Source organism: Macaca fascicularis, chromosome 14, assembly GCF_037993035.2.
Source record: "Macaca fascicularis isolate 582-1 chromosome 14, T2T-MFA8v1.1".
NCBI lineage: Eukaryota > Metazoa > Chordata > Mammalia > Primates > Cercopithecidae > Macaca > Macaca fascicularis.
In genome coordinates this window covers 57,361,734-57,387,716 of record NC_088388.1, presented here as the reverse complement: position 1 = coordinate 57,387,716, position 25,983 = coordinate 57,361,734, and the positions used below count along the sequence as shown (strand labels likewise).

At 36.1% G+C, this 25,983-nt stretch overlaps 1 protein-coding gene across 6 annotated transcripts in view; it reads right to left on the bottom strand.

The window, feature by feature from the left end:
• Positions 1 to 25,983, bottom strand: part of STK33 (serine/threonine kinase 33) — a 213,532-nt gene that overhangs the window by 51,698 nt on the left and 135,851 nt on the right. For 5 of the 6 annotated variants that reach the window (XM_065528598.2, XM_065528600.2, XM_065528601.2 and 2 more), the window contains 7 exons: positions 24,178 to 24,282; positions 19,713 to 19,851; positions 17,089 to 17,177; positions 15,171 to 15,255; positions 5,800 to 5,875; positions 1,261 to 1,373; positions 723 to 808 (listed from right to left, as the gene is read on the bottom strand). In XM_065528598.2, the coding sequence (XP_065384670.1) occupies positions 723 to 808; positions 1,261 to 1,373; positions 5,800 to 5,875; positions 15,171 to 15,255; positions 17,089 to 17,177; positions 19,713 to 19,851; positions 24,178 to 24,282 (693 nt within the window). The remainder of the gene's footprint in view (positions 1 to 722; positions 809 to 1,260; positions 1,374 to 5,799; positions 5,876 to 15,170; positions 15,256 to 17,088; positions 17,178 to 19,712; positions 19,852 to 24,177; positions 24,283 to 25,983) is intronic. The other variant, XR_012423415.1, reaches the window with a different exon arrangement.

Sequence of the window (25,983 nt, the reverse complement as noted above, 5' to 3'; positions counted from 1 at the left end):
GAAATTGCAGCCACTTCCACTTGCATCTCACTGACCATCACGATAACTAGCAAAGAACACTGGGGAAGAGTCTTTTAACTGGACAGCAATGTTTCCAACCAAAAGTCAGGATCCTTATTATTATAGAAGGAGAAGAATAAATATTGAGGGATAAGCAGTAGCCTTTTCCAAGGTTCCTCTTGTGACCAGGTAATGTTTGGATGCAGGGATACGAAGATCAGTAAGACACAAGGTCTGTGCTTGAAGAATTTAGTCTAACGGCAGAAAGCAATATGTAAATAAATAAAATTCCAAACCAGGAGACTGCCACTGTTTGGAGATCATGGCTTTTCTGAGTCCCTAAAGATTTTCTACACCCCAAGAGTTGAAAGAGAGGTGAGTGGTTCCAGTGTTTTACATCACTGAACTATATAGACTGTTTCAACTTTCCAGAGCTATAATATTGGACATTTTTCAGCTCTGTTCTATTGGGCATGATACTTTCATGACACTGAACAAAGATCATTTAAACCTCTATAAATATATATATACAACTGTGACAACAGTTCTAACAGTTTGAAAATGCCCATTTTCAGAAATTTGTCAAGACTCAATGTTTTTTAATTTGACAGAAAATCAAACTAACTGACTGTTTTAAGATTATACAGAAAACTCCAAGACAAAATAAAAAGAAATGAGCAATGGTAGCGTGTCAGAAAGAAAGAAGTAATATTGTAACTTACTGTTAACCACTGGTTATCTAGTAGTTCCTTAGCTGTGATTCTGTGAGCAGGATCTACTTTCATAAGTTGTTTCAAAACACTTTTAGCTAAAAGTAAGAAAAAAATCCTGAAAAATCTTATTTATTTTAACTATAATTAATAGCACACATTTTACAATTTTTTAGGATTAGGTCTGTATAACAGGAAAGAAAGATATCAAGTATACAATAAAAACCATCAGTATAAATGCCTAATAAATAAAATTTAAAGCCTAAAGTGAAGTTTTATTGCCTGGATTACCTAGTTTAATGGTCTATAGTAAACATTAGCTAGATGATCAGCAAATTTCCTCTTTAACTTTTATTACGTATTTTCTGTTTTTGAAAGTTTTGATGATGAACAATCACAGTGAAGATATTTCTATTTCCACAAGTAAATAGTGTTCATTTCCACAAGTAAATTTAATGACGAAACAGAGATTTAAAACATTTTAACCACTGGCCAACTTTCTTATGTTACTTATATTAGCTTTAGCAAATAATAACACACTTATACTTACCACAATCACTTATGGAATTCCAGACTGGATTTTCAAAATGTAGTTCTCCTTTTCTTATTAATTCAAAAAGCTTCTCTTCTGAGCTTGCCAAAAAGGGTGGTTCTCCACAAAATCTGCAACAAAAGCAATCACTTTGTTTAAATTTTTAAATAACAAAAATAAGGCTATTAAAATTAAGTTTCCATAGGACTTGGAAGTAGTGCTGCTTCATATTTAAGGAAAGGATGGGAAGAGATGGGTACCTGCCTGGAAGTAAAAATGGAAGCAACAAGGTTTTCCAAGATCAGTGCTAGGCTCTTATTTCAATATTTAGAGAAAGGATCTGGTAGAGGAAGTATGCAAATATACACTAAAACCTCCAGATTAGCAATGACCCAAAGCCCTTGCAGGTGGGGAAACACTAAGCTTAACTGGGGCTAAAATATGGGAAGGTGAGTGTAAGTGTACAATAATAGTCGTAGCTAATGAAGGAGATACACTTTGAGAGTGAGCAACAGGAAGGTAATACCTTAAGGTACATAATGCAAATTGACTCAACTGAAAAATACAGTGAGTTATCAGGGTCTAATTAGTTACCAAAGTCTAATGACCAGCTAAGGCTTTTATCCATAGTAAAATACTATACAAATGTTAGCAATAATAAAAATAAACCAAGACTAACCCTGGGAATTTCTTTTTATTTTTTGAGATGGAGTCTTACTCTGTCTCCCAGGCTGGAGTGCAGTGGTGCGATGTCGGCTCACTGCAACCTCCACCTCCTGGATTCAAGTCATTCTCTTGCCTCAGCCTCCTGAGTAGCAGGAATTACAGGCATGCACCATCACGCCCGGCTAATTTTTGTATTTTTAGTAGAGATAGGGTTTCACCATGTTGACCAGGCTGGCCTCGAACTTCTGACCTCAAGTGATCTACCTGCCTTGGCCTCCCAAAATGCTGGGATTACAGGCGTGCACAAATGTGCCCAGCCCTAACCCTGGGAATTTCTATAGGATCTGAGTCAAAGCCAAAAAGCCATTAAAATTGACACAACTCTTCAAAAATTGTATATGAAATGAAAAGGGTCTGAATGTGGAAAAATCAGACAATAATTTGACCCTTCGGCCTGAAAGGGTGAAAGCTGAGTACACATAATGACCAACATCAGTAAAACCATGAGCAGTGTGTATAAAGTAAACATGGGCTTGTAATACAGAAACAATGTATCTTTAGACTCTTAACAGAACATGGCAAGCCTATAAAGCTATTACTTCAATAAGTGATCTAGGTCAAAACTACAAGAACAAGCTTAAAAGCTGACTTCAATTCTTCATAATACAATATCAACAAATGTCAGCCATCCTCATTACTGTCAACTCCAACACCTGAGGGCAATCCTAAGACAACAACCAGATTTGTCCAAAGACAACCAAACAGATGAAATTAGATTCATCACAGGGGCAACCCTGTGTCTATTCTTCAACTCTCAGGAATATATTTTTATACTTCATTGATGAAAGAATAAAATGGTGTAATTTCATTATACTTCCCAAACTGCTGGTCTACACTGTACATAAGTATACTAATCTCTATGTCTTTTAACAGTTACATTTTTACTAATTTTCTTTATATTTTTAATTATTTAAAAATCTAACTCATGAACATTTTCTGAATAAGTCAAAATTTGATTTTTTCATAGTAATAATGATGATTATGATGACTTTTGTGGGGAGAAAAGTTGCTTTCATCCTAGTGGTTTATCAAACTAGACCGGACAAGAGAGCTTTTTCATTTATCAATAGGTTCTTACTAAGTATTTATCAGTATCATATTGTTCTGCAAACTCTTATTTTAATACTTTTTATCTCTCTAGCTCATTCTGATTTCCTCTGTCTCATCCTATTCGCCTAGATATTTAGTTTTAAAATGCAATTAAAAAGCTATGGAAAACAAAATAGCCAGAAAAATGGCCTACTGGACAATTACTATATATTATAATAGTGCAGGCCAGCAAAGGCCTACTTCATTGAGCCTGTTATCAACCAGTGATATGCACATCCACCAATTTCTTAGCTGCCTCTACATTGCCTGACTAGCATGCAACTATAGCTTAAGGGCTACATCTTAAAAAGTTCACTTTTTTTCTGTTCTTTGCAATTTTACTTACATAAAAATGTATCTAACGGTTGGTTAATCAGCAGCATACAAAATTTTATGACAGCAATTTCCTCCATATCCAGAAAAGGGAATCCAAGAAATGAAAAATGTCTCTTAAAGTCTTCCTACTATTTTGTTGCATTCATAGAAATCAAAACAGCAGAGGACAGTAACTACAAAGAATATTTACTTATGCTAATTTCACCTTGAGAAAGTATGTTAGCACTATCTGATTAAATAGAAATGAATCAGAGGTCACTGAAAAACAAGCAAATAAACCCCCTGGAGAAGGTAATATGTTTGTGCTCTTGGTGAAGGAAATTATAACACCATTGGGCTCAGACAGATTAATGAATAGGCACTGATTAGCTAAGTAAGAGTCTACTGTAAAGAAAAGACAACGTCATTATGATGATATGCAGTCACACTCTGAAGCAGAAAAATTAAAATTATATTTCTAAGAAAGAGAAAGATAGTTAAGATATAATACATTCACTTTCCTTAACACCAAGTTCAAACTAAGAAGGCAGCAAACACTATATGAATTGCATAATATTAGATTATATGTAGGATGTTTGACTCATGCTTTCGATAAAGCCTTGAGAGTATAAAGATTAATTTAAAAGCTATATTTTAATTAAAGACTAAGGCTCAGAATTTTTGCACCATGATTTTAATCAGCACAAAATGATCAAAAACTTTTTGAATACTTTTATACTTTATGTAATCTAAGCAACGATGTGTGTTGACCAGCTGAGTTACAGCTACAATCACATCATCCAATTTCTACTGCCTGTGTATTCCATTTCACAGACCTGTGAAAATGTAACTACTGTGATGTCAATATTTAGAAATGATCTGGAAGAGGTAGTACATAGTGAAATCTTCAATATGACCATAAAACTAATGTTGCATCAACATAAAAATGTTCACATTCACCAAGAGGCAGAACAATGGTCACTAACTTTTCAGAACACCTCTTAGAAAATTCACTTTAATTCAATTTAACAAACATACTGAGCACTGAATGTATGTCTCTTATACCACACACCAGGAATGCAAAGATGAATAATCTAAGGTCTCTGTCCTCCATGGAATTTGGAACAAGGAAAACAGATACTATATATATAATATTATAATATAGTTTTTAAAAGCTTTATGAGACTACATAAAAGGGAACAATGAATTCTATCGGATTTACACATGTGCAAACCTTCCTGGTTAAATGTTCCTATTTTATTATTTTTTCTTTCAACATTACTGTTTTGCATGCTACCTTAAAATATTTTGTGGAGCATGAGAAAGTATATACATAATAAATGTAGGAACTCTGCTATGGTGGGGTAAAGTAGGAGTAGAGAAATAGAAGGCTTTAATGTTTGAGCTGAGTCCACCCAGAAAAGAAGCTTATAAAGAAAAAGAATACACACATACCCATACACACCCCAGAGGCAAGCGACACAGGGTGTGTCTGAGTATTGAAATGTGACCTGGAATCATCACAGCACAGTGTAGGTGCACAGGAATACATATCTAGCCCCAAACTGGAAAGGCATGCTGGAGTCAGGTCATGAAAGACCTGCTATGCCATGCCATGCCATGCCAGGATGCTCTGATACTTATCTGTATACAAATATATATATATGTATGTATATATATGTCAAAGGCTTTTAATCAGGGAAGCAGTATGATCAGATTTGTGATTTGAAAGGACACCCCTGGCAGCAACATGAAGGACAGACCGGGGAGGGTGACCAGAAGTAGGGAGAACAGTCAGAAAGACCCTGCAATAGTCTAGAAAAGGAATCATAAGGAGAAAAGATACAGGTGAAGAGAAATCAAAGAATAGGTAAGGATATTTCAAAGGAAAAATGAGCAGGACATGGAGTTTGACTGAATCTTGAGAATGAAAGAGAAGGAAGAACAAGAATGACTGAAGGCTACAGCAGCATTAAGGGAACTAGGAACTGTAGAATACTCCCCTAGATCCTGAGTGACCCTCTGCCTAGTTAGTACCCACTCCCACCTATGCTCTGCCTGTATGGGCAGAACCAGTGACAGGCCACAGTACTTGCCTACACCTGATAAGCTGTAAGTGAACTTCATGAAGCTTTTGGTTTGTAGCAAGGGATACGGGAGGTGTTAAGATTTTTCATTTTGCTCAGATCATATTGTTGCATTTATAGATCAATGAAAACCAAAGCTGAAAGTTATAAATTTACAGTATTAAAAAATACCTAAGGGATGTATACCTGACCACTAATAAGAGAACTTTTAGAATGATCTCCCAATTGGTTTTTAAATCACTTTTTAAAAATATATATTAGTTTTAATTTAAAGTCTATATCATTCTACTGTTAGAAACTATCCACTCATCTTAAAGTGTACATTTAGCAGGCTACTTACAACATGTACATTATGACACCTATGCTCCAAATGTCACACTGCTGGCTATAGTCGTGGGCATTGATAACTTCAGGGGCTGCCAAGCAAGCAGAAATAAAATAATATTAATAATACAATAAATGTCTTTTAAATGCTTAAACACAAAGCATGAAAAATGTGCTGATGTGCTGTAATTTATTCTCCCATAGGGAAAAGAAAACCAACAGCAGATGTTAAATGAATAATGCACAGGCCTTAACAATTGATGTCACTGTATCCTCACTCCTATCATTTAGCTTCTAATGGAACAATGGTGTAAACTGTATAACTAAATGCACTACCCTTTATTTCTTTAAATTGTTAAGAAATGATTTTGCAAAGATTGTGTAGTTATAGTAGAAGACAACAATATCCCAGCCCTTTCCACAAAATAGAATTAAATATATGCCTTAAGTAGATGTAACATAATGCAAGCCCAATATGTGGAAATCTGGATTCACAGAAAAACTAAGGTACATTTTTATAAATCACTTTAGTAAAATAATAATAGCATCACTCCTATAACAGAATATGAACTATTTTCTGCATTTTCAAATAAGAAAGCCAAGACAAAGACAGAGCTCCTATAAAACTGGATCAAAAAGCCAACTAGTCACAAGTCATAGACTATACTAAATGTGTGTGTGTGTGCATGTGTGTGTATATATACACATATATATATATATACATTTTTTGAGACAGGGTCTCACTCTATTGTCCAGGCTGGAGTGCAGTGGCATGATCATAGTTCACGGCAGCCTCAAACTATTAGGTTCAAGGTATCCTCCCGCCTCAGCCTCCTGAGTAGCTAGAACTACAGGTGCATACCATCATGCCTGGCTAATTGTTTTTTAAAAATTATTTTAGAGATGGGGTCTTGCTGTGTTGCTCAGGCTGGTCTCAAACTCCTGGCCTTAAGTGATCCTCCCATCTCAGCCTCCTGAATAGCTGGGATTACTGGCATGAGACACTACACTCAGCTGGCTGCCTTTTTAAAAAGTCACAAATGACATTGCAGGAACATGTCTATTGTACCTCTACAGCTAGGAATCAGATATCTTTAAGAAAAAATAAAAAGAAAGTAATTATAAGCAGAAAAATAAAATATATGTACATATTTCAATAGAACTTTAAAATTTATAAAGTACTTTTGCATAAGTTGTTACTTGTATAAAGTATGTTAAGAATTCTGTGAGATAGGTATGTAAGCATTTGACTCCCTTTGCCAGTGAGGAAACTAAGTTTCCGATATATTAAGTGACTTGCCTAAAGTTACACAGCTGCAGAGTGCCTCCTATGCAAAAGGTGCGTTTTTATTTTAGAAAAGTTTCAATCTTTCCCACCTACATACACACACACACACACACACACACACACACACACTCTCTCTCTTTGATAACTACTAAAACAAATGGAATTTCATTTTCTCCTTTTTCCTCTGCCTAGTGTTAAAGAAATGAAAGGCAACAAAAAGGGGTCAAAAGATTAAACAGAAGAAAGAAGGTACAGATGACTAACACTGAGCAATCTGTCTCCAAATAATTGAAAATTAACTAATATTTTCCTTTAAGCTGCTATTTGTATTCATTAACTCTACTTAAAATCTTTAAATATGGAATTTTTAAAGTTCCAGTTGCTCTATGGCCACACATGTATGACAAGGGCAAATTCTGTGACTGGATTCAATGAAGGATTTCCACACTGGTGCAGCACACAGCAGGGGACAGGAATTCCTGGCTCCTTCAGAGTCATCTTAATTATCAGGGGCATTTCAATTTGCACCATCATCCCAGCCCTCATAGGGATGCAGAAGCCAGAGTAACTGCCAAGAAGCCATTTAGGAAGTCAGCAAAGCTCCACAAACCATCTGTCTTCTCTCTTGTTCTCTCACTTGTTATCAGTGTAGACAACTAATAAGGAGGCATAAAACTCAGGGTGCTTGAATATATTTTCCCCATGTAACTACAGACCAGATGTCTTTTGCCAACAGGGGGATATGAACAGAATCTAAAGTAGCCTTTTCCCAAATAAGATAAAACAATTTCAAAACTTTATGCATCTAGCAGACAAAAAAAGCAATGAATTAGGTATACTCTTCAGTAATAAAAATGAATAAACTACTGATACAACAACATGGATAAGTCTCAAAATCATGGCGTACGACAAAAGAAGAAGACAAACACAAAAGAGTATGTACTGTATGATTCAATTTAGATAAACTTCTAGATATGCAAAACTGAGCTGTGGCAATAGAAATCATCAGTGGTTATGGGTGGGGGATTGACTGAAACGGACACAAAGGAACTTTCTGGGGTGACAGAAATGTTCTATGACTTGAACATGATGGGGTAGTGATTCAAAACTTAAAATTTGTGCATCTTATTGTGAGTAAATTATATTCCTAAAAAGTTGATTTTTAAAAATCTACTCAAAGTACAAAAACAATGTGTCAAAGACCTATCTTGGTGAATGACTCTGTTAGCAATCAACAGAAGTGGCAAGCAAAGATACACCAACAATATGGAAGATCTGAATCACAAAAAAATCACATTTGATTTAATAAGCACACAGAGAAATTTTTATGCTCAACAAACCAGGTATACATACATATTTTTAAAATATCCAATGCATCATTTGCAAAAGCTGATCATGTGTTTGGTCACAAAGAAAATTCCTAAAAGTTGAAAACCTTTAAGACACAGTCACCTACCACAATAAAGAAAACCAGACAGATAAACCAAAAGGCTAGGACAACTAACATGCATTCTCATGAGTTTCAAACACATCTCAACCACCTGTAAAAATTCTAAAAACACTTCTAAATAATTTTTCAATTAAAGAAGACTAAAATTAAAATTATAGTATATCAAGAGATGAATCACACAACACTGTATGACAAAAAACAAAAAGTCAAGGTACTCAGAGGAAAATATACAGTCTTCAATGAATTTCATAGAAAATAAGCCTGATAATAAGTATGTATTCAACTTAGGAAGTTATAATAAAAAACAAACCACCAGCCACAGTGGCTCATGTCTATAATCCCAGCACTTTGGCAGGCCAACGCAGGAGGATCGCTTGAATCCAGGAGTTTGAGATCAGCTGGGGCAACATAGTGAGACCTTGTCTCTGCTAAAAATTAAAAAGAAAAAAGTTATCTGGGAATGGTGGCACATGCCTGTGCTCCTGGCTCCTGGGGAGGCTGAGGTGGGAGGAACGCTTGAACCTAGGAGGCTGAGGCTGCAGTAAGCCATGACTGCAGCATTGCACTCCAGCCTAAGCAACAGAGGGAGGCCCTGTCTCAAAAAAATAAAATAAAATAAACAAAAAAACCAAAATAAAGCACAAAGAAGGAATTCAGAAAAGTAAAAGCAGAAATTAATGAAAAAGCAAACCAAATAACAATTAGATATGAGCTGGTTCTTGCAAAGCCCATTGAGAGCTCTACTTATTATTTACTAACTGTCCTAACCACTAACAAATTTGATTTAGATAAAATTATTAGTATTATTACAAAGAGCTAAAATTCAGGCCTAAGTGCTAGACGCTGCTAAGCACTTTACATATATTTTCTCATTTACTTATCATGTCAACCTGATAAAAAAAAAATTATTGTCATCTAAACACTTCCTATCACCCTTCCTATTTTTTTTGTACTCAGCACTTTGCTCTAAAACATCAGATTTATAAAAATCTTGTTTAATGTTTGTGCCACAAGAATGTTAAGTTCTATGAAGGCAAAACATTTTTATGTTTTGTTCACTGTTATATTTTTAATACCTAGAACAATGTCTGACACGAAGTAGGTCCTCAAAAAATTTTTTAGAAATGAGTGACATAATTCCTATTACATTTACATATATAGAAACTGTGATAAAAGCTGATAATATGTGCATATTGAAGTTATAGGAGGATATAACTGCAGGTACACTAAAGAATATGAAAATTATAAGTAAACATAATATGCATATTTATGCCAGTGAAACTTAAAATCTCAATAAAAGAAACAATTTTCTAGAAAAACATAAATTATCAAAATGATTCAAGAAAATGTAGAAAACTTGGGTAATTTAGTATAAATTGAAAATATAATAGAAACTTTATCCCCCCAAAAGTAGCAGAACCAAAAAATTTAAGAGGAAATTTCAAACTGTTATTAGATAATTTTTAGTATCTAAAAGGTTCATTTTATGGTTCCATATGAAATTTAAAGTAGTTTTTTCTAATTCTGTGAAGAAAGCCAATGGTAGCTTGATGGGGATAGCATGGAATCTATAAATTACTTTGGACAGTATGGCCATTTTCACAATATTGATTCTTCCTATCCATGAGCATGGAATGTTCTTCCATTTGTTTGTGTCTTCTTTTATTTCACTGAGCAGTGGTTTGTAGTTTTCCTTGAAGAGGTCCTTTACATCCCTTGTAAGTTGGATTCCTAGATATTTGATTCTCTTTGTAGCAATTGTGAATGGGAGTTCACTCATGATTTGGCTCCCTGATTGTCTATTATTGGTATATAGGAATGCTTGTCATTTTTGCACACTGATTTTGTATCTTGAGACTTTGCTGAAGTTGCTTATCAGCTTAAGGAGATGTGGGGCTTAGACGATGGGGTTTTCTAAATATACAATCACGTCATCTGCAAACAGGGACAATTTGACTTCCTCTCTTCCTATTTGAATACCCTTTATTTATTTCTCTTGCCTGACTGCCCTAGCCAGAACTTCCAGCACTATGTTGAATGGGAGTGGTGAGAGAGGGCATCCCTGTCTTGTGCAGGTTTTCAAAGGGAATGCTTCCAGCCTTTGCCTATTCAGTATGATATTGGCTGTGGGTGTGTCATAAATAGCACTTTTGAGATATGTTCCATCAATACCTAGTTTATTGAGAGTTTTTAGCATGAAGGGGTGCTGAATTTTATTGAAGGCCTTTTCTGCATCTATTGAGATAATCATGTGGTTTTTGTCATTGCTTCTATTTATGTGATGGATTACGTTTACTGATTTGTGTATGTTGAACCAGCCTTGCATCCCAGGGTTGAAGCTGACTTGATTGTGGTGGATAAGCTTTTCGATGTACTGCTGGATTCACTTTGCCAGTATTTTATCGAGGATTTTCGCATCGCTGTTCATCAGGGATACTGGGCTGAAATTTTCTTTTTTTGTTGTGTCTCTGTCAGGTTTTGATATCAGGATGATGCTGGCCTCATAAAATGAGTTAGGGAGGATTCTCTCTTTTTCTATTGTTTGGAATAGTTTCAGAAGGAATGGTACCAGCTCCTCTTTCTACCTCTGGTAGAATTCGGCTGTGAATCTGTCTGGTCCTGGGCTTTTTTTGGTTGGTAGGCTATTAATTATTGCCTCAATTTCAGAATTTGTTATTGGTCTATTCAAGGATTCGACTTCTTCCTGGTTTAGTCTTGGGAGGGCGTATGTGTCCAGAAATTTATCCATTTCTTCTAGATTTTCTAGTTTATTTGTGTAGAGGTATTTATAGTATTCTCTGATGGTAGTTTGTATTTCTGTGGGATCAGTGCTGATATCCCCTTTATCATTTTTTATTGTGTCTATTTGATTCTTCTCTCTTTTTTCTTTATTAGTCTGGCTAGCAGCCTATCTATTTTGTTAATCTTTTCAAAAAACCAGCTCCTGGATTCATTGATTGTATGAAGGGTTTTTCCTGTCCCTATCTCCTTCAGTTCTGCAAAGCTGGAGGCATCATGCTACCTGACTTCAAACTATACTACAAGGCTACAGTAACCAAAAGAGCATGGTACTGGTACCAAAACAGATATATAGACCAAAGGAACGAACAGAGGCCTCAGAAATAACCCCACACATCTACAACCATCTGATCTTTGACAAACCTGACAGAAACAAACAATGAGAAAAGGATTCCCTATTTAATAAATGGTGTTGGGAAAACTAGCTAGCCATATGCAGAAAACTGAAAATGGACTCCTTCCTTACACCTTACACAAAAATTAACTCAAGATGGATTAAAGACTTAAACGTAAGACCTAAAACCATAAAAACCTTGGAAGAAAACCTAGGCAACACCATTCAGGACATAGGCATGGGCAAAGACTTCATTACTAAAACACCAAAAGCAATGGCAACAAAAGCCAAATTTGACAAATGGGATCTATTAAACTAAAGAGCTTCTGCACAAAGAAATTATCGTTAGAGTGAACAGGCAACCTACAGAATGGGAGAAAATTTTTGCAATCTATCCATCTAACAAAGGGCTAATATCCAGAATCTACAAAGAACTTAAATTTACCAGAAAAGAAGAACCCCATCAAAAAGTGGGCAAAGGATATGAACAGACACTTTTCAAAAGAAGACATTTATGCAGCCAACAAACATGTGAAAAAAAAATGCTCATCATCACTGGTCATTAGAGAAATGCAAATCATAACCATAATGAGATACCATCTCATACCAGTAAGAATGGCGTTCATTAAAAAGTCAGGAAACAACAGATGCTGGAGAGGATGTGGAGAAATAGAAATGCTTTTACACTGTTGGCAGGAGTGTAAATTAGTTCAACCATTGTGGAAGACAGTGTGGCGATTCCTCAAGGATCTAGAACCAGAAATATCATTTGACCCAGCAATCCCATTACTGGGTATATACCCAAAGGATTATAAATCATTCTGCTATAAAGACATATGCACACTTATGTTTACTGTGGCACGGTTCACAATAGCAAAGACTTGGAACCAACCCAAATGCCCATCAATGACAGACTGGATAAAGAAAATGTGGCACATATACACCATGGAATACTATGCAGCCATAAAAAACGATGAGTTCATGTCCTTTGCAGGGACATGGATGAAGCTGAAAACCATCATTCTCAGCAAAGTGAACACAGGAACAGAAAACCAAACACCGCATGTTCTCACTCATAAGTGGGAGCTGAACAATGAGAACACATGGACACAGGGAGGGGAACATCACACAGGGGGCTAGAGGAGGGATAGCATTAGGAGAAATACCTAATGTAGATGATGGGTTGATGGGTGCAGCAAACCACCATGGCACATGTATACCTATGTAACAAACCTTCACGTTCTGCATATGTATCCCAGAACTTAAAGTATAATAATTTAAAAAGTTCATAATCATATAAGAAGTTAAAAAATTATTTTTTAAATGAGGTCAGCATAACCCTAACATCAGAAAAGACAAAGGAAGCACAAAAGAAGAAAAGCTACAGTCAAAGTTCCTAAATAAAAGTGGTGACAAAGTTGAATACTGTAGTATATTAAACCATGTGAGGTTGAATTTAAATGTGCAAGGATGGTTCAGCATTCTAAAATCTATTACTGTAATTACTTCATTAATAAATTTAAAGAGAAAAATATGATTATCTCAATAGGTACAGATTAAAATAGACACTTCACCAGAAAAGATATATGAATGACTAGTAAGCACATGAAAGATGCTCAATGTCATTAATCATTAGGAAAATGCAAATTAAAAATCACAATAAGATACCACTTCCTACAACAAGATACCACTTCCTAAGATACTAGTCCTAGGGACTAGAATGGTATAATTTAAAAATAAGGTAATATCAAGAATTGTCGAAGATATGGAGAAACTGGAACCCTCACAAATTGCTGGTGGGAAGGTAATGGTCATTTTGTAAAAGAGTTTGGCAATTTCATAAAAAGTTAAACATAAACTTAACATATGATCTAACAATTTCACTCTTAGGTAGCTAATTCTAAAAACACTTCTAAATGAAACCACATATCCTCACAAAGACCTGTACATGAATGTTCATAGCAGCATTATTCATAATAGCCACAAACTGGTAAAAATCCACATGTGCGTCAGCTGCTAAGCAGATAAACAAACTGTGTTATATCCACGCAATGGACAACTATTCAGCAATATATAGGAGCAGACTACAGATACATGCCACAACATGAACGTACCTCAAAAACATATGCCAAGTGAAAGCAAGCCAAATGTAAAAGACCACATGTTGTATGATTCCATTTATATGAAATGTCCAGAAAAGGCCAAAAAAAAAAAAAAAGGCACATTTACAGAGACAAAAAGGCAAATCTAGAGTGATTAGTGGCTATCTGGGGCTGGGATAGGAATAAGATTGAGTATAAACAGGCTGAGGGAACTTTTTGGAGTAGATTTGTTTTGAAACTGGATTGTGGTGATGGTTGCACAACTCTGTGGATGTATGAAAAATCACTGTATTTTTATTGTAAAACAAAAACATATCTTACATTGTAAAGGATGCACAAATATATTTTATGGTATTTAAATTAAACTTCAATAAAGCTGTTAAAACTCACATTTAGAAAAACAGGAAACTGCTGCTTTCTTTACAAAATATATTTAATCAGTACTCCATGAAAAACTGTTTGATGGCGATTAAACTGGATAAAAAAATGCAAAGAGGGCTGGGCATGGTGGCTTACGCCTGTAATCTCAACACTGGGAGGCCAAGGCAGGCGAATCACTTGAAGTCAGGAGTTTGAGACCAGCCTTGCCAACATGGCAAAAACTGTCTCTACTAAAAATACAAAAATTAGCCAGGCATGGTGGCAGGTGCCTGTAATCCCAGCTACTCTGGAGGCTGAGGCACGAGAATTGCTTCAACCCAGGAGGTGGAGGTGGCAGTGAGCCCAAACTGCACCACCACACTCCAGCCTGGGCAACAGAGCAAGACTCTGTTTCGAAACAACAACAACAAAAAAAAGCAAAGAAGCAAAACATGTACATGATTTTAACATGAGTTAACAAAAGTAATAATTAAGTTTGAGGTATGATTATCTAAGAGATATAAACAACTTTAAGAAGAGCCCAGAGAAACAACAAAAATTTTTAAAATTTTTACAGATAGGAACTATAAGTAAAATACTAAAACAAGTGAAATTGCTTGACCCAAGAAAAGAAAAAGTAGCCTAAATCATGGGTCATTATATCATGATGGCAAAATAAAATTGTTCAAGCTGTAATCCATACTGGTTGTTCTACTTTTTTACATATAAAAGAATCAAGTCTGGTGCAGTGTCTCACACCTGTAATCCCAACACTTGGGAAAGCAGAGGCTGGAGGGATCGCGTGAGTCCAGGAGTTTGAGACCATCCTGGGCAACACAGTGAGGCTACTCTCTCTTAAAAACAAAAATAATAACTAGCCAGGTGTGGTGGCATACACCTGTGGTCCTAGCTACTTGAGAGGCTGAGGTGGGAGGATGGCCTGAGCCCAGGTCAAGGTTGCAGTGAGCCAAGATCATGCCACTGCACTCCAGCCTGGGCAACAGAGCATGATCCTGTCTCAAAACAAAAATTCATTTTAAGTCTACTAACTTACCCATATAGATAGGAGTCCCACATGTGGCCTGCAGCATGGCTTCACTCCTACTTTGCTTCTTCACCGCTAAGCCAAAATCAGTCACCTAGGAGAAGAAATTCAAGCACAGTCACCTGTTTTCCTGTCCTAGAGCTCACTCATTCTGAAGATAAGACTTCACATTGAACTTGCATTGAATTCTGGGGTTCTTGGGGGTGGGAGGACTTTAACTGAATGATTAATAAAAATTTTGCTTTTCCTTCCCCACCCACCTCTCTGTATAGAGAAGAAACTGGGTAAAGAGAAGCCTGCATTCTCAAATCTTGAGAGAATACCGTGATTTAACAGTTCTTGCCGTCTGATTAAATTTACCAGTCTAACATGGGAAGTTGTATTTTGAAGCATTTAACTTTTTTCATATAAAAAAGGTTTTGTTTTGTTTTTTAAAGTTCTTTCATTGTAAAATACATTCTGGCTTTAACATATTATCTATGTTTCTGATAATCAAGTTATATTCCAGTTTAAAGCACTGTTACAAATGCAAATAATTATCCCTATCAGCACTCACTGAAACTCCCCTTTTTTATAATTATTTATAATTGGTAAACACTATCTTTTCTTTACTATTTTTCCTTTGTGTTTCTAGAGTATACTAATTAAAACAATTACTACACTATTAAAAACTACGACAAGCATATTAACAGGAAAGAAAACCACAACAACAAAGTATTAACTACAAATACACTGGTGGCCTAGTGCTACAACTGTAGGCCTTATGCTCAGTTCTAAATCTTGGTCATTAAACATTTAGTTATTAAATATTCAGTATGTGCCTTTGGAATTATCTCCCAAGTTGGAACACCCTTAGACTGAAAGCAGAAAAACAGACACGTTTATTAAGTAACCAAATATAGGCTCTTTGTCCAGAGACAATGAATGCAAAGTTTCCAGTGCCTTATGGAGTAAGAAAATGCTTCTGTTTACATGTGATATCACTATTTTTCTAAATAGATGAATCAATTTCTCCATTAGTTTTCATATATATCTCATTTGGAGCATATGATACCTATCTTTCTCTACGGAAAATCCATCCAGACACACGAAATATACAAAAGGTTTCACAATCCAACTTAGTTATTTGGAGAGCATCTACTCCTTCATTCACCAAACGTTAAGTGAACACATACTATGTTCCAGGCACTACTTCAGGTACTAAGTGAATAAGACATGCACAATCCCTGCCTTCATAGAGTTTACAATGGAACTGTTCAAGAACATTTACTTGGGTAAACCAACAATGCTGTTAAACCTATTTCTATTACATAGGACTTAGCTTCTGCAACAGAGTGAGTTACTCACAGATAACATTTTATTCCTAAATTAACACATTTATACATTTTGAAAGCAGCCACTATAATGGTGCTAAATAATGTATCCTAGCATTTATTTGACATTAGGGAACACTTAATTTGAATAAAATCTTCAAGAATAAACACTTGGCACATTAATTGTACTGAGGACATAAATATTAATACACAGGAAAATTTTCAATAAGAAATACAGACTTTAGAATTAATTTAGTATTAAAAGCATAGGCAAGGTGTGCTTTTCTCTAAATCTGTAACACATTTACATCAAATTATCAGGCATAATTTTGAAATTAATTAGAATTCAGAGTATCTGTTTGCTTGCTATTAACTAATGACTTAGAATTATTCAAATGAATATGTACTTTAAAAACACATTCAATAACTCCATTTAACTTGCAAAATTATTCTTGTCAGTTACAACCTCTTGTGAAATTTTTATTTTTTAACACAAACCACTTATTTTCTGGCTGCTCAAAAGCTAGCAAAATGCATCTAAAAAGAGGATGTACTTTGCCACTTTGCTATCAAACTGTTTATAGGCAAATATTTACCACCATTGCTAATCTTACCTTTATGTTTAAGTTTATTTCATTGTTATCATCAGTAAGGCTGCTTTTAACCATTATATTTTCCAGTTTCAGATCTCTATGTACAATATCTACCAAGAAAATAAACCACAAATCAAATGAAATAACGGAAAAACAGGAGAGACACATATAGAATAAATATATTTGACAAATTAATATCCACTGTTGAAAAATTCGAGGGCCAAGCATAGTCTGTCCTGTTCTATTCTCTTATTTATAAACCCTTCCTCCACATTTCTAACCTTAAGGAGCCATTTTCTTTGACTCCCTCACCTCTACCTATTTCCCTGTGGCCCCAACTGGCTGCTCCTCAAGATGAGTGGCCTGGGGACTGTGAAGGAGGATCCTACCCAGGCTTAAGTATTCCCAGGAGGAGGGAGATAATCTTAGTCACAAACCCAGTCAGGTTTCCCACATCCTTAGGTCTTCAAATAGAGGATTACTTATTTACTTCTAAGCATATGTTACTGTCAGCATAAACATTTTAACACACTGTAACTTGGCTACATATATACAAACTATACTTATTTCAGTATATTTTTCTACAACATCAACACACATTTTCCTACTCTTTATGTAGTAAAATAAAAACCAAACAAACAAAAACCCTTGAGACACAAAATCTCCAGTTGAACATGTCAGAGCTCAGGTACAATTTTTATGTACATACAAATAACCACATACCAAACACTTCCTTTGAAAATAATTAATTCAGTTCATATCCATTGCAGTCATTTCCCTAGACTTAAAAAGTTATACATGGCCAGGCGCGGTGGCTCACGCCTGTAATCCCAGCACTTTGGGAGGCCGAGGCAGGTGGATCACGAGGTCAGGAGATCGAGACCATCCTGGTTAACATGGTGAAACCCCGTCTCTACTAAAAATACAAAAAATTAGCCAGGCATGGTGGCAGGCACCTGTAGTCCCAGCTACTCAGGAGGCTGAGGCAGGAGAAGAGCGTGAGCCTGGGAGGCACAGAATGCAGTGAGCCAAGATCATGTCACTGTGCTCCAGTCTGGGTGACAGAGCAAGACTCTGTCTCAAAAAAAAAAAAAAAAGTTATACACATAATTGCCAGGGGAATGTATTGAATGAGTCCTGAACTGGCAATTACACCTAGTCATTCACAGCTCCCTTACACAATTCCTAGGCTTTGTTTTTGGAATTTTTATTGTTTCCATTGCTCTTCTTGTCTCTTTTTACATAAAAAGAGACCACACAGCTTTACCACACAGCTTTAACAAACATATCATTATGCCTTTATCCTTGCCAGGGCAGATCTCCCTGCTGCCTCCATTGTTTTTCTTTCTCATTGTTGGCTACTTTTTACTCATTTGAGAATAATCTTATCAAGTTCCATGAAAAATGTTGCTAAGATTTTGTTTGGAATTATACTGAATTTATAGCTTAATAGGGAAGGACTGACAATAGCCTAATATTAAGCCCTTGAAAAAATCGTTTCCCTCTGCCTGGAAGGCCTGCCTCTTTTATTTTTTTCTGAGTTTGTATTCCTCAGATCAAATACTGCTCCTTCAGTGAATTCTTTCCTGACTTTCCAAGCCAAATGAGGTACCTAGACTCCTGTAATCCTTGTGCTTTATATGGCTTTCCATTGGGGAGATTATCACACTGAATTACAACTTGTTTTCAATACTCAATCTCCCACCAGCCCAAGCTCCTTGGAGGGCAGGGACCTTGTCTTTTAATCTTTGTAATCCAGGACCAATCTCAGTGCAGGAGGTGCTCAGGAACTATCTGCTGAATGAACCCCTGGGTTCCAGTACCAGCTCTGGCACACCAAACCATGTTACTGCACTTCTCTGGAACAAAGTTTTTGTTCATCTGTAAAATGAGAAGGTTCTAAAGTCACATGTAAGCCAAACTAACCTTGAAGGGAAAAAAACGGGGGGAGGAGCAGCAGCAGTAACACCTAAGAACAGTAAGGCAATTCGAATCATTTTTAAACGTAGTTTTTAAAGTACCATGAAACCACTCTGTATGATGCTATAATGGTGGATAAATGACATTATGCATTTGTCAAAACCCCAAGAGTGAATCCTAATATAAGCTCACTTCGGGTGACAATGATATGTCAATGCAATATATCACTCTAGTGGGGAATTCTGATAGTGGGCAGGTTGTGCATGTGTGGGAGCAGGGGAGTATATAGAAAATCTCTCTACCTTCTGCTCAGTTTTACTGTGAATCTAAAACTGCTCTAAAATAAAGTCTAAAAAGACAAAAAAAAAAATGCCTAGAACATACAGATTCTAATGTTATGATTAACAGATGTTTTTGGGAACTTCACCTTTACCATTGATTTGTCTACCTTTGATTTTGTAACATTAGCTGCTCTTCAAACTGTTGAATAAAAAATGTTCATAATTTCATCTCCATTCATATAAAATGTATTGTATACCTGCCTTGTTTCTAATTAAAACATAGCTAGAAAGAAAGTTAAAAAGGAAACAATTTTTTAACTAAAAAATTAAATCTTCAATATTAGCAGGTGTTATTTATGCCTATGAATCTGGAATACAATTACCCTTGTACAAAAGTGACATCAGTATTCATGGGGTCAATGAGCTGGATAACCCTCTTCTTACCATTATTGTGAAGATATGCTATAGCTGATGCGAGACTTTGAATGATCCACCTTGTCTCATTCTCTGAGAAATGCCCTTTCCTATGCAGAATTTCTTTGAGTTCTCCATCCTCACAAAGCTCCATCACAAGGTACATTTTCTGACATTAGATATATAAAAGAGAGAGAGATCAAATTATATATCTAGGGATGTTTAAAATTTTATATATCACATATACAATCACAGTCATAATCATTAATTTATTCATTGAAAAGTATTATCTATTATGTACAAGATACCACAGTGGATACTAGAGAAACAAAAAGGTAAAGACACAGTCTTTATCCCCAAGAAGCTCACAAATAGTTATCATTACAGTATCATGTGATAAGTGCTAATGGTCCCAAATGCCATGGAGTTACAGAAGGGGGCAGCCTCTGTCTAAAGAATGCCCCTGGAGAAGAAATATTAAGGCCAAATCTGGATGTCTGAATAGGGATTCATAGATAGAGAATGTGGGAAACAATAGACAGAGCACATGGTATTTACAAAGACTCCAAAGCTTGAAACAGCACTGGCTGTTAAAAGAATAATCTGTGTTAATAACATGGAGAACTTGGTAGGGTGGAGAAGAATGAAGTGGTGAGGAGTGAGGCTAGAAAGAACAGGTTTGGGCCAGGTTGTAAAGAGTTCTGGATATCACGATAAGGAGTACGGATTTTTTTTCCTATACGCAATAAGGAGCCACTGAAGAATTTTAAGCTAGTGCCAGGGTTGCGGGGGTGCACGTGTATGATATTACCAATTGTGCATTTCTAAATGAACACTCTAGCAGTAATGCAGAACAGGGCTCAACAAACCTTTGCTATAGAGAGCAGACCCAATAGCAAATATTATTGGCTTTGCAGGCCATGGAGTCTCTTTCACAACTACTCAGTGCTGTTGCTATAGCAGGAGAAAGCAGCCATAAACAACACAACAAAGCTTTACTTCTAGACTTGAAAATTTCAGGTTTATAGAATTTTTACATGTCATGAAATATCACTCTTTTACACTTTTGCAACCATTTGGAAATGCAGAAACTTAGTTTATGGGTCATTAAAAAAAAAAAAAAAAAAAGGCAGCAGACCCAATGTGGCTCTCAAACTGTAGTATGCTGACTTTTGTTTATAGAGGGTAGATGTGAGGCATAGAATCAAGACCAGAAGGAGGAAAATGAAAAGATTTAAAAATACCAACAAGAAAGAAACAGTGGGACTTAGTGACTAATTGGGTGTGAGTGGTAAGAAGTCATAGCTGAAATGCCTATTTCATATTTGCTGTTCATGTAGGGGCATATAAATTCCATATTTGCTGTTCATATAGGGGCATATTAAGATCACTTTAGGTATTCCGACAGCCAAGTCATCTATTGAGTCAAAAAGGATTCATAGTCAACTAAAAAGTCTTTTCCATACACATTTCTATTCAAACACAGGGTACCCTTTATGTCTCCATTCTAACCTGTGCTGCTAGATTTTTGTTGTTTTTAAGATCTTGAGGTCTGATTTTGTTCTTATAAGCACTGTTAGTGCAACTTCTGTGTTCAATCAGTAAGTACGAAAACAGAAAGCGAAGGTTAACATCCTTTCTTCCTATAGCGCAATTCAGATTCACTGAATCTCAGGCAGTTTTAGAATTTCAAAAGTAACTATAAAATCTAACACATAAATAAGCTTTTGAACTGGACCATATTTTTTCCATTGACAGGACTGTACAGTTCACTGGTACATAAAATGATAAGTGAACTATTTGGAAGGAAAGGTTGGATTAGCAGTACTTGAAATATAAATTGATGTCAATTTTAAATATATAAGTTGGTCAAAGTTATATAAGTTATAACTGTTTTATAATTATTAGAAACAATTGTGTAGACCTGGAGAACATTTAGACTCACAAGAAACCATAGCATAGTCAGGCTGGATGATCCGTACCATGGCACAACCAATCAGGTGGCAATTTCTATTAGTACTTCAGATGGCTTCAATAGAAGGTCTACATGCTTGTGTGTGTTTATGAGGCAGAAGGGGTCAGACCTGACCTACGTGAATTAAGTTTGGAAAGCAATGCACTGGAAAAATCACAAACGATGGTTTCCTCTGCCTTCAAACTTATTCTAGATTTAGACTCCCGCTTGTGTTCATAATGGAGTAACAAAGACCAGACTTATCTTCCCACCTGAAACAACTTAAGAACTGGGCAAATATATAAAACTAATTTTTAGACATTAAACATCAGCCAGCATAGGGTAGTTATTCCTGAGAGAGAGAAAACACATGAGGCAGTCCCCATGATTATTCTAGCTTGCTGTCTAGAGAGTTTCCGGACCACAAAACAGGGAGAGGGAATCCAAGCAGAGTCTAGCAGTCTCCATGAGTAGAGAGCACGGAGCCGGAAGTCCAGGAAGGCCAAGACAACTAAAGTTCACAGGACAGAGCATCAAAGAGGAGAATGCTGTACAGAGAGAAATCTCCAGAGATTTGCAGAGGACCCCCTCAATTCTTCAGGAGAGTATGAATCAACACATGTGTATGAGGAAACTACCCAAAGCTGGGGGGAAAATATGCAAAAGGGACAGAGGGAACAATCACTGGAGCTTACACACAGCCAGGAACTGTTGTGCTCCCACGAGCCGGAGGTAAACCTCGTAATTCATGGAGCACTGGGGAGAGCCCCTCAGTAACAGGAAAAAATTATTCCTAAAGGTTGCTTTGGTGCCACCTAACGAATCTTAAAGCAAGCTTCAAAAAGTATCAAACTGTTTCCAAGTGACTTAACTATATCCTAGAATAAAGCTTAAGAATAATCATTAGAATATTAAAATATCTAGCATCTAACAAGGTAAAATTCACAACATCTGGCATCTGGCCAAAAATTAATAGGCATATAAAGCAGCAGGAAAGTAGAACCCATAATGAAGGGGGAAAAAAAACCAATAAATTGAAACTGACCTAGAAATGACACCCATGATAAAATTAGTAGAAAAGGACATGAAAACAGTTATTATAACTCTATTCAAGAAGACTGAGCATGTGAAGTAGACACATGGAATATATATATATTTTAAAAACCAAATCGTATTTCCACTGGAAGAGATTAACAACACAGACAACGCTACACAGAGAGAGATTACTGAATTTGAAGACAACAACAGAAACTATACAAAATGAAACAAGGAGATAAAAAATGTTTTAAAAAATGAACAGAGCATCAGTGAACTGTGGACAATATCAAGCAATCTAGCTTGGAGACCACAAAGTGGGGTGAGGGGAAGGCAAATACAAATGTGAGGAAATAGTAGCCCCCAATTTCCTAAATTTGATGAAAACCATAAACTCACAGATACCTGAACCCCAAACACACACACACACAAAAACATGAAGAAAATGATCAAGGCACATTATAATCAAATGGCTTAAAACTGATGATAATGAATAAAACTATTCTATGAAGATTTGGGGATAAAAGAAATCACAACTCTAAGACTGAAAAGGGCAGAGACTTTGGGCATCATTGCCATATACTGCTCTCATAAAGGATAACTGTGGTCTTTAATTGTTATCAAGCACCCCTAATGAATCAAGCATAATGTACAACCCAAATTGACTATTACTACCTTAGAGACTGGCCTAGGAGACAGAGAACAATAGCTACCATTTAATGAGACAGATGCTTTATATCAATTGTCTCATGTAATCCTTCAACAGCAACCAAGTGAAGTCAACACTGTTAACAAGCCCATTTTACAGACGAGGGAACTGTGATATGGGCAAGTTGAATAACTTGTCCATGTTCTCATGGATAACTAAGAAGTGGTGGAGACAGGATTCAAATGCACAGGCAATATGATTCCAGAGTTCTTATGCCTAATCCATACATTATTACTCTTCTAAACAATCTAGAGGCAGAATGGCAAATAATCTAGGCTTCTGAACAACTCTAAATAAAAATTACAGGTAAAGAGAATGATAACATCTAGGGAAATGTGAAGATAAAACACATTAGTAAGACATAGGTGAAAAAAATATCTCCTACAAACTATAGTGAAAAATATACTCATACCAATTTGATTATGTAGTTAACTTTGCAAAATTCTGAAACTATTCCAATAAACTTTAATGGAGAAACTAAGGATCAAAGCAAAAGGAAAGGTACCTCTAAGAAAGTTTTAATCACTGTTTGGTTGTGTATGAAGGTGTTGTAATTTTAAACATTTGTTTTCAACATGCCACCCAAAACATATTACCGAAGACATCAATCTAATCATCAGACATCTAATTATACAATCAATAATAAAAGTCCTCCAGAATGTTCTCATCAATCTCCAATGACAGATTCATGCCAAGGACATGAGCAACTGTGCCCCAAAGGGATTACTTCAGAATGGAATGGTATTCATTTTGTAATAATAACAACTTTCAAAATGCAGCACCTAATAGAGCTTTACCTTTGGCGTTTCAAATACTTGTTCCAGATGTATGATGTGTTCATGTTTTACACTTTTCAGAATGTTCACCTCTCGTTCAAGTAACTTCACAGCAGAGCTTCCAGCCTTAATCAATGAAGAAACACAGATTTCACATAATGAAAATCACTCCTACATTCCTCGACAGAAAAGTTTGTTATTTTATGTTTTCCTACTTCTTTTCCTACAACTTCATATTTGAAGTGAATTCATACATTTTTTGAGATGTTTCTTTTTCAAATGATATGCCATTTATTCCCATGATCAGATTAAATTATGCCCCTTCTTTCCTTTGTCCAATTTTAAGTTACATATAATTTAGCCTCAAGCCACATCTGTTTCTTGAATTGTTTCTATAACTTAGCTACAACATGGTATCTGTCCCCTCACAAAACTACTAAAATTACTCCAACTTTTAATATGCTTTTTGATATTTCCTTTAAAAATATGTTGATCCCTTGATGTTAGCATAATAAAAACAAAATCTACTTCCAAGGACATAAATTGGGGAAGATAAAAACAAAAAGTTTTTATTTTGTTTTGCTGTTGTCTTGTTTTGATTTGATTATACATATATATGAAAAAATAATAGGCAATGAGATTCTACACTTGGCTCTGCACTGTGTTATTTCCTGGCCTGCCTGGTTAACTGAGGGAGAAACAGAGAGAGAGATGGAAAGAGAGAGAGCGAGACAGACAAAGAGAGACAGAGATCCAAAGAGAGAGAGATCTTGCCTTCAGATGTTAGATGTCTCCTAACATCTACCACTCACCAGGCAGAGAGCAAAAGGCAAAGTCAGTAACACTCCAAGGAGCACAAGGACTTCATTTGGGGTGTAGGTAATCGATTATCTACAATGTCCTCTATCTCAGAAATTCTAGAAGGGCTTTCTCCACCCTCACCAACACCACCCTGCCAAATCATCACCCCTATTGATCTTGAAATTGCCATTATTTGAGGATAATCATTGTCCTCATTTATGGGTTTTATTTCTGTCTCATGTGTCAGTGTGAAGAGACCACCAAACTGGCTTTGTGTGAGCAACATGGCTGTTTATTTCGCCTGGGTGCAGGCAGGTTGAGTCCGAAAAGAGAGTCAGCAAAGGGTGGTGGGATTATCATTAGTTCTTAGAGGTTTTGGGATAGGCGGTGGAGTTAATAGCAATGTTTTGGGGGCAGGAGGTGGATCTCACAAAGTACATTCTCAAGGGTGGGGGAGATTATAAAGAACCTTCTTAAGGGTGGGGGAGATTACAAAGTACATTGATCAGTTAGGGTGGGGCAGAGACAAATCACAATGGTGGAATGTCATCAGTTAGGGCTATTTTCACTTTTGTGGATCTTCAGTTGCTTCAGGCCATCTGGATGTACACATGCAGGTCACTGGGGATATGATGGCTTAGCTTGGGTGCAGAGGCCTGACATTCCTGTCTTCTTATATTAATAAAAAAATAAAACAAAATAGTGGTAAAGTGTTGGGGCAGTGAAAATTTTTGCGGGTGGTGTGGAGAGATAATGGGTGATGTTTCTCAGGGCTTCTTCGAGTGGGATTAGGGGCAGCGTGGGAACCTAGAGTGTGAGAGATTCAACTAAAGAAAGATTTTGGGGTAAAGGGTGATATTGTGGGATTGTTAGAAGGAGCATTTGTCATATAGAATTATTGGTGATGGCCTGGATATGGTTTTGTATGAATTGAGAAACTAAATAAAAGACACAAGGTCCAAATAAAAGAAGGAGAAAAATAGGTATTAAAGGACTAAGAATTGGGAGTACGCAGGACGTCCAATT